Source organism: Berghia stephanieae, chromosome 2 (assembly GCF_034508935.2).
Source record: "Berghia stephanieae isolate SIO BIC M18660-M18661 chromosome 2, UCSD_Bste_1.3, whole genome shotgun sequence".
In the NCBI taxonomy this organism is placed as follows: domain Eukaryota; kingdom Metazoa; phylum Mollusca; class Gastropoda; order Nudibranchia; family Aeolidiidae; genus Berghia; species Berghia stephanieae.
The window spans coordinates 105,824,355-105,834,354 of record NC_088361.1 but is presented as its reverse complement, the minus strand read 5'-3'; the positions used below and the strand labels follow the sequence as shown (position 1 = coordinate 105,834,354).

The window sequence follows — 10,000 nt, the reverse complement described above, 5'->3', positions numbered from 1 at the left end:
AAGGATATCAGTCCCATGAATATTATAGTGGGTGTTATTAACACAAGAAAATGAATCTAATTTTGTCTTCTTCTACACACACACACACACACACACACACACACACACACAAACACACACCACCCCCTAAATACATCAATCGTTAACGTAACCACTTAACCACAGTAATCAAGAAACACACGTATTTCAAAATTTGGCCAGAAAACTCGTCCTTCAAATTCAGTCGATTTAAATGACCCTCATGTCGGAAAAACACTCAAACCTCGCGAGATTGATAAGACGCATTAATAATTAATAATATTTAACAATTCTGTAAAAACCGCGAAGGTGTTTGTATATGTGTGTGTGTATGTGTGTGTGTGTGTGTGTGTGTTTGTGTACGTGCGTGTATTTGTGTCTGTGTGTATGTGTGGGTTTAGTGATTACCTTAATTCAGTTTTGTATCTCGTAATTAGCCTAAATTGATTTACTTCTCTCTATCATTCCCTACAACGATTGCAATTAACGGATGGGAAGAAGTGCCATTAATTTTGTTTTCTTATTGTTGTAAAGTGTCCAATAATCCTTGTAACAGGTGAATAATTTAATTTACGTGAAGAAAACTGCTGTTCTTCTTTTTCATAAGACAATCTGGGTTGGATAATACAAGTATAATCAAAACTTGAAGGAGCCACAACCAGTGTTATGAAGCAATAATTGGATTTTGAAGTGTTAAAAAAATATTAATTAAGAATCATTTTCTCCTCTCTTTTCCAAACCTTTTGAATGCTATTTGTGGAATCCTGCTGTACTCTGAAAACACTTTTTTAAAAAGAAATTTGGCCAGAAAGCTTGTCCCTCAAAATTTGATAGACTAAAATGACCCTCATTCTGTCAAGAATTCTCAAACAAGATACCTCCAGGATGTGTTTATGTATATATAAATATAGGGTGGGAGAAAAACCCCGGAAAAATTGTGACGCTGTATCAATAAGAAGAAAAATTCAGAAACAGTCGAAACTTTGCAAGCAACAAGAACAATACCTTGAATTAATACTTGCTAAGTTTGATTTAAAATCTAAGATTGGGAAAGAAACCATGCCGTTTATACCAAAGTGGTATAAAAATTATGATATCGAAAGTTTCCAAACTTGTTTTTAGCAGTATTGTGTGACTATCGTAGAAATTTATCCCGTCTCGTTGAAAACCAAATGACCTATTGGGATAGCTCCTGGAATTAGTTTTAACAATCTTACATAATTTTCAATACCACGCAGCAATCATATGTGATTACTCTCTAAAGGTTAAATGGTCTTGAATGAGTCCTGACTTGAATTAAATGGACTATGGCTTAAATGGTGTCAAACAGTGAATAAGAGACAGATGACGTACTCGTACAACAAAACCAGAGCTAAAAGAATCAATTGAAATTTAATGGACCCGAATAATTATCTAAGACATAAGAAAAATGAATTGGATCTTAGAAAAAAAAAGGCTCCGCACAGTCATAAAGCAACACGGGGGATCGACAGATTACATCAAAATTTGAGAATTACGTCAAAATCTTTGTTATGGCAAATTTGAGATGTCTATCTATAGATAGTATGCGCTTGGTTAGAAGCTCATAACATTGCCATCCGGAAGTATAACGGATCAACACACAAAAGTGTGTGTATCCATGAACGTTTATAGCCAGGTTAATACAGTTCAGTAAGCATTACTCATAAACGTGGATGGCAAAAAACAATAACAAAGACCTGAGTGACGTCATCTTCGAACTATCTATTAAAGCAATCGTCAAATAAATATTTCTCAATAAATTTTTCTGAAATTCTGTTTACATAAAGTACAATAGATTGGTTTGATTATGGCGAAATTTCAGACTTGCATCAGTTATGGCCGGCGGTTGCAGGCTTCTAAAATTTTCCGGATTATTCTCGCACCTTATATATATATATATATATATATATATATATATATATATATATATATTATATATACATATATATATATATATCTGCGTGTGTGTATGTAAGTGTCCGTATGCACGTGTGTATTCTGTAAAAATGTGTCAATATTATTTCAGCTGACTCTTTATGACTTTCGGAATCCCAATAACTCAGCTAGATAGTAGAACACTTGCTTCACACCGAGAAGTCTAGATTTGCCGGACTATCCTGCACACCAAGCAGTTATTGGGAAGATGGTTCTCTTAGATCTGGCGAAAAGTGCTTTGGCTTTGGGGTAGGCTATCGTTCTATCCAAAGGGTAGCAAGCAAGACTTTTATTCTTGGCTTTTTAAAAATTAGGGAAGACAAAATTTAAAAGTTCCCGGAAATATGTTAAAAAGAGAATCCTCATGGTCTATTGTTTATTTGTTATAATGTAAATGTTGCTGCTCGAAGCTCGAAGAAATAAATAATCATGGGAAATTGAATGTAAGCTTCAAATCCAATTACAAAAACAGATCAAAAAACGTTTCGGGTTTCCCCTTTATCTTAACTACGCCACTACCACATTATCTCATTCATCTATGGTTTTTCATTCATCCTGTTTTGTTGATAAAGGGGAAACCCGAAACGTTCATTTGATCTGTTTTTTGTAATTAAATTGAAGCTTACAATCAATTTCACATGATTATTTATTTATTTGTTATAGGAAATTGTATCAATGTTGTGACTTCAATATCCCAACATCCATAATAATACCCAGGAGCGTGGCTATATAGGTTGATTTGGTGCATGGCATCCTAGGACTTCATAATAGATGTAGCTGCTGGCATCGCATCCATCTTTTAAAAATGGATTACAGCATTTAAAAAAAATTAAACTGACTAAACTAAGTCTTTTCTTAAAATTTTTGTTAATTTCTTTGTATTTACAAATATGACATGTTTTAAGTCATTTTCTTCTGATTCTGGCACCACCTTATAGTGTAAGCATGCCACGCCACTGATAATACCTCTCTTCAAGTCGGCGGTCGATGACGCAATCGGTAAAACATACGAGTCATACTAAATGAGATTAATTTGATAGACTCTATCGCGTGATGACAGCTCTGTTGTTTCCCGATAAAACACGGATTAAACATTTTGGCCACAAAACTCGTCCTTCTTCAAATATCGATGATTTAAAATGACCCTCATAAACTCGTCATTAAACTCTCAAACCTCGGACTTCTATCGATTAAAATGACCCTCGTCTTGTAGAATAAACCCTCTCAAACCTGGGACTTGCAATCGATCGATATTTGAAGGAAGAGTTATCTGGTCAAACTTTAGTAAAAACGTTATTTCTGCAGAGTACAGCCAGGCAGGGCTATCCCATCTCCCTCCCACTCTCCTATACCCTTTCTCTGTCCAACTTTGACAAAAATACTTTTTTTTTTTACAATTCGGCTGAAAATTTTTGTTCCAAATATCGATTGATTAAAATGACAACCCCCCCCCCCTCCCCCCCCCCCCCCCCCATAAAAAAGCAACACAGAACAAAAATTAAACAAACGAAAATAAACCCAAACAAACCGGTAAGACAAAACGAAAAAATGAAAAGTAGAAAAAGCGAAGATTAGGATAAAAAAAAAAAAAAACAACAAAAAAAAACAGACCACGACCAGACTCTATTTTAAGTCATTTTAATCAATCGGCATTTGAAGTAGGCGTTTTCTGGCCAACATGAATGATATGTGTTCAAACCAACCAACAGTAATTAAGTTATGGCCTCTAATAGGTCTTAGGTCTGGTGGGAATTTCTCTGTGGTGCAAACAATCAATTATTATCGTCGGGTTGTTTTTTTAACGCAGTAACTGGTACTTAAAATTGTCCAGTTTTGTAGCCGTGATGGCATCCAATGGATTTTGTTTTTCCTTTTCTTTTCTTTTTTTTTAACATTCAGGTTAGATAACTTTGAATTCCGACTTGGACGACTAGGGAGGGGTGATAAACGTCACGGCCAGCCCTTGCTCCGTTTACATAAGGACCTCTGGTGGGCCTCGGCTGGGCATAGTTGAGTCCTTGGAAAAGGCTCTTTACTCACATTCTCTCAGCGTAACAGGTGTAAAATGAGTACCTGGCCGTTAACAGCGTTGTCTTTGTCCGAAAAATTGTAATATCGCCTAACAGGCGTCATGTCCCGTCCTACATGTTAAATGTTGCTGTTGACCAGGGATCCCTTGTAAAGCTCTTTGAGAACATTAAGTGGATATTGGGCTATATAAAGCACAATTTTCATGCGCCCAGAGCCTCCAACCAGGAGGATTGGCTGCGCAATATAAATGTGCATTATTATTATTATTATTATTATTATTTATTATTATATTATTATTATTATTATTATTATTTATTATTATTATTATTATATTATTTATTATTATTATTATTATTATTATTATTATTATTTATTATTATTATTATTATTATTATTATTATTATTATTATTATTATTATATATTATTATTATTATTATATTATTATTATTATATTATTATTATTATTATTATTATTATTATTATTATTATTATTATTATTATTATTATTGTTATTATTATATTATTATTATTATTATTTTATTATTATTATTATTATTATTATTATTATTATTATTATTATTATTTATTATTGATTATTATTATTATTATTATTATTATATTATTATTATTATTATTATTATTATTATTATTATTATTATTATTATTATTATTATTATTATTATTATTATTATTATTATCATTATTATTATTATTATTATTATTATTATTATTATTATTATTACTTACATAATGCAGTAAAAAAATATTGAGCATTTATATAGCGTTATATCGAATAAAAAACGTACTCGAAGAGCTTTTTAAATGGTTACAAGCCAATAGCAACATTTAACATGCAGTACCAGACATGAGAGCAGTGAGGCCATAATATCTATTTATTTTCTACAAAGTGAAAGCTGTAGCCATGCACGGGCTCTTTAAATTCCTAAATACAGTGTGAGAATGTGCGAAAAGAGCCTTTTCGAAGGCATGGAATTAATCGTCCATTAAATTTTTTTTGAAAAAATATTAAACCGTGCCTGAATGACGTAGTCTGTGTAAAATCCTTTATGTATGGGTCAAATAAAGCAACTATTGTAGCCATTCTACCCTCTAATTATGCTCAACATAGCTAGCCAAGCCAGAAAGTATTAGCTTGGCTGGTCATCGTAACAGCACCAGCAAACAAATAAGCAACAGATTAGAATTAACGGAGACGAAGACAGAATTATCTATCATGGCATTGAGCGAATCCATTATCTAACCAGTTCAGTCTGCCCTTTGCTTGGTGGACAAAGAATAATAATTACAAAGACCTTTCCATACGGAAGTGTTATCTCAGTGTTGTGGTATCTATGTCGTTTTAATGAATTGTGTGAATCTGTGAGGAAATATGGTATTAGATATATGTAGAACAAAAAATAATCATGAAGCATTCTTATTATCAATTGCCAAAAGCGTGGGAGTTCGCGAAATTATGTCCATCCTTGCATGCATCCAACTTGGCTAAAATAGATTTTGACCTGTAATCATATCTTGACAACAATGGTAATGTTTACTGTCAACTCCTTATAAAAATAAGATGGTATTTGAGAAGAAATAACATGGCTGAGATTATTGCAATTTAGACGTATTGTTAAATTTATGCGCTTGAAATGTTGAGCTCGTTGCCCATGCGCGCTCCCAAGGTCGAGCGTGTATTAGGGAATTCTTTTGAAATTCCAAAGGGAAGAGTTCAAGATGAAGGACACGATCATGAAAAGACGGTGGAGATGGATGGGGCATGTTATGAGAATGGAGGAGGGAAACAACAGCAAAACTGCCCTACACGGGACACCAGAAGGACAAAGAAGGAGAAGGCTCGGCCGGGCATTCTGGAGGAGAACAGTGGAGGGAGAGATGAGAGAGTGTGGGGAAGACATGGAGCTCCCTAAAGATGATGGCTACAGACAGAGGAAAATGGAGGTCCTTCGTTGCTGCCCTACATGCCAGTAGGCATAATGGGCAGTAAGTAAGTAAGTAAGTAAGCAAGAAAGTAAGTAAGTAAGTAAGTAAGTAAGTAAGTAAGTAAGTAAGTAAGTAAGTAAGTAAGTAAAAGTTGCTTAATTGATATAAATGGATCTTAAGTAAAGTTTTTTTTTCTTATTTGATTAGAGGAAACAATCAAGAAAACATATATGTGCTTTAATCAAGAACAAATGTTAGAAATATCAGGTTGCTATAGATAGTACGAAGTTGACGCCACTCAGGTCTTTGTTATTGCTTTTTACCATCCGAATTTATGAATAATTCTCATTAAACTGTATTAACCAGACTATATACGTTCAAGGTTACACATAGTTTTGTGTGTTGGTTATACTTTATGATGCCAATGTTGTGAGCTTCTTAGCCAAGCGCATACCATCTTTACTTGATGGAAATGAAGATGATGAAGACGATGATGATGATGATGATGATGATGAGGAGGAGGAGAAGAATGAAAATGATGATGATGATGATCATTGTGGTGTTGTTGTTGTTGTTGATGATGATGTTGATGATGATAATGATGATGATAATGACAATATTAATGATAATAATAATGATAATAACCTTATCAATATTCTCATCTGCGGATAATGATGAACTCTAAACTCTCTGCATGTCGGTTTTTGACCTAATCTTTCTTTCATTCTCCAATGACTTCATACTTACCTTAATTAATTTCAAGATATCCATGATAAGCGCCATATCGAACTGGTCGTAACACGCTGCCATTTTGATGGCTCTACTTTCCGACTCTTGTATAGCTCTTTTCCCGGGTTCCCATCCGTGAGAAAAGTGGATTTGAGCAAGGCTAGAGCACACAAATAAAATGAGTATCAGCAATACAGAGAAGGACGTGTGAACTGTAAACCGATGCATTTTTGTTGGTCTGGATATGAAAAAAGGAAAATAAATTAAAACACATTTTTATTATAGACTCAGGCATATCTTTTGGTAGAAATGATTTTAAAAATAAAGATCGTGCAATATCCGTTAAATATGCTCAAAGACGTCTCAAGCGAGCAACACTCTTACATGACATGACACCTGCAAGCCTCAATTTCAATTTTCTTTTATACGAGATAACGCTATTACCTGCCGGGTACTCACTTTATAACTGAGTATGGTGAGGAAAAGTGTGTCTAGAGACTTTCCCAATTACTCAATGCCGGGCCATCCATAGGTGTAATCGAACTAGAGACTTATAGTCGAGGGTCATGCTACTGAATCATGAAGTACTTCTTCAGAGTCTTTGGACGCTCATGAATCCGAAATTTACCCCTGTTTATATCGTATAACACGGACAATAGCAATTGCTAATTACCTTTTCAGCATGATATATTAATCATCAGAAGGTTCATTTCGTCATGTATAACAGACACAATTACCTAATCACTGCTGGATGCCTGTGGATCAGGGAAAATCTCGACTGAACTTGAGATTGTGCGGCTATGTGGTCTAGTGGTAGGACACTCGCTTTCGGATCGGAAGGTCCTGGGTTCGAGCCTCGCTCGGCGCATAGTCGAGTCCTTGGAAAAGGCTCTTTACTCACATTCTCTCACCGTACTCAGGTGTAAAATGAGTACCTGGCCGTTAACAGCGTTGTCTTTGTCCGAAAAATTGTAATATCGCCTGACAGGCGTCATGTCCCGTCCTACATGTTAAATGTTGCTGTTGACCAGGGACCCCTTGTAAAGCGCTTTGAGCACGTTTAGTGGAAATTGCGCTATATAAAAGCTCAATTATGGATCAGGGAAAATCTCGACTACACTTGAGATCGATCCCCGTCCCCTTGATGGACCAGAAGACAACACAAAAAACGTGATAATTTTACCTTTTATATCAAATGATTAAACTGGGTCTTTACTATCAACAATTTTCAAAACCTGAAATTATTTGTTGAAACCCGTGTGGTGTCATCATGCGATTCTACTATACGTTTATGAGGACTACATATCACGGATGTAGAATAGCATACGTTTGAATATAGTTTCTACACTGAAGCGCCTTTTGCTACCTCCTCTGAAGTACAGAAGACTTGAATGTGATATAATTCAACTTTACAAGATAGTACATACGATTGCCACCAGCGGGTTACGCAAATATTATACCGTTTTGACATCAACAAGAGGGGGAATTTTTAAGTAGTTCTTTAAAGAACGGTGTTCAACTTCTATACATGCCCATTCTTTAATTTTCAGATATATAGATGTTTGGAGCTCTCTCCATGACTATTCAATAACCGCGAGGAATGTCAGAGTCTTTAAGACTTATATATATATATATATATATATATATATATATATATATATATATATATATATATATATATATATATATATTTACTCATGTATTTTAAAGACGAAACGAACGTTTCCATGTCCTTCAATTCATCATGAAATGACGGAAATTGAAACGTTAGTTTCGGCTTAATATATATATATATATATATATATATATATATATATATATATATATATGACTCATCGTCTCAAAACGGTATTATGTCGGAACGAACCAGATGCTTAAAAGCCGAATTAAATGTTAAACTGGTCAAAATTATAAATTGTTGGCATTAGCACCCTAAAATATGGTATCCATTCTCCTCAATAAAACATACAAACTCAACACAAGTCTGATATTTCTGGCTGTAAATTAAATTTTCAACGTCTTAACCAATCCGACTCAACACCGTGTTGAGGCGAAGGGTCATATATATATATATTATATATATATATATATATATATATATATATATATATATAGGGCACCGAAAGCCGCACAATTGGCCTAGTTTAGTTCTTGTCAGGTATTGTTTAGGGTACCGGATTTTTAAGTGCACATATTCTTTTTCTAACCGCAAATAGAGTTAAAATAAACTGATAGGTCTACTTCAAGTCATGGAAATACTTTTGTACAAAATAAATCGTTAATTTATTTTGTAAAGTCAAGAAATGTCCTTAGACATAACCAATAAAACATGCTTTTTGCGAGATATTCTTTGCTATGGATACATTTTCAATAGGTAACTGTGCGGCTATGTGGTCTAGTGGTATGACACTCGCTTTCGGATCGGATTGTCCTGGGTTCGAGCCTCGCTCAACGCATAGTTGAGTCCTTGGAAAAGACTCTTTACTCACATTTTCTCACCGTACTCAGGTGTAAAATGAGTACCTGGCCGTTAACAGCGTTGTCTTTGTCCGAAACATTGTAATATCGCCTAACAGGCGTCATGTCTCGTCCTACATGTTAAATGTTGCTGTTGACCAGGGACCCCTTGTAAAGCGCTTTGAGCACGTTAAGTGGATATTGCGCTATATAAAAGCTCAATTTTTAAAATTTAATTTTAATATAATATTTATAGAAAATTGATAGAGAGTGATCGCCTTAATTTTGTACTTTTGTGGGAATTTAAATTTAAAGTCAAAATTGTAAGAGATGCGAAATTTGAAAACTGAACAGCTCTAGAAACTGTAGTTGTCTTTTTTTCTCTCAATATTTTAACCTCAGGTCTGGAAGTTACCCAGTCGACGTGCATTGTTTTGCAGGTCTGATAACCGAAATTGTTATGGTCTTCTTGTTCCAATGGAAATACCTTCAATCCAACTCAAACAATTCTCCATTACAATAATATCATAACGAGCACATAAAAAAGAGCTTTTATATAGGGCAATATCCACTAAAATGTGCTCAAAGCGCTTTACAAGGGGTCCCTGGTCAACAGCAAGATTTAACATGTAGGACGGGACATGACGCCTGTTAGGCGATATTACAATTTTTCGGACAAAGACACTGCTGTTAACGGTCAGGTACTCATTTTACACCTGAGTACGGTGAGATAATGTGAGTAAAGGACCTTTTCCAATTGCTCAACTATGCGATGAGCGCGAGGCTCGAACCCAGGACCGTCCGATCCGAAAGCGAGTGTCATACCACAAGACCACATAGCCGCACCACATAATTAAATTGCGC

At 34.7% G+C, this 10,000-nt stretch overlaps 1 protein-coding gene across 2 annotated transcripts in view; it reads right to left on the bottom strand.

Annotated features, from left to right (window-relative positions):
* LOC144966152 (uncharacterized) overlaps positions 1 to 10,000 on the bottom strand; it is a 24,477-nt gene that overhangs the window by 12,625 nt on the left and 1,852 nt on the right. For both annotated transcript variants that reach the window (XR_013644167.1, XM_078902279.1), the window contains exon 2: positions 6,698 to 6,917. Coding sequence is in view for 1 of the 2 variants with exons in the window: in XM_078902279.1 (XP_078758405.1) it covers positions 6,698 to 6,907 (210 nt within the window). In the remaining variant the exon portion in view is untranslated. The remainder of the gene's footprint in view (positions 1 to 6,697; positions 6,918 to 10,000) is intronic.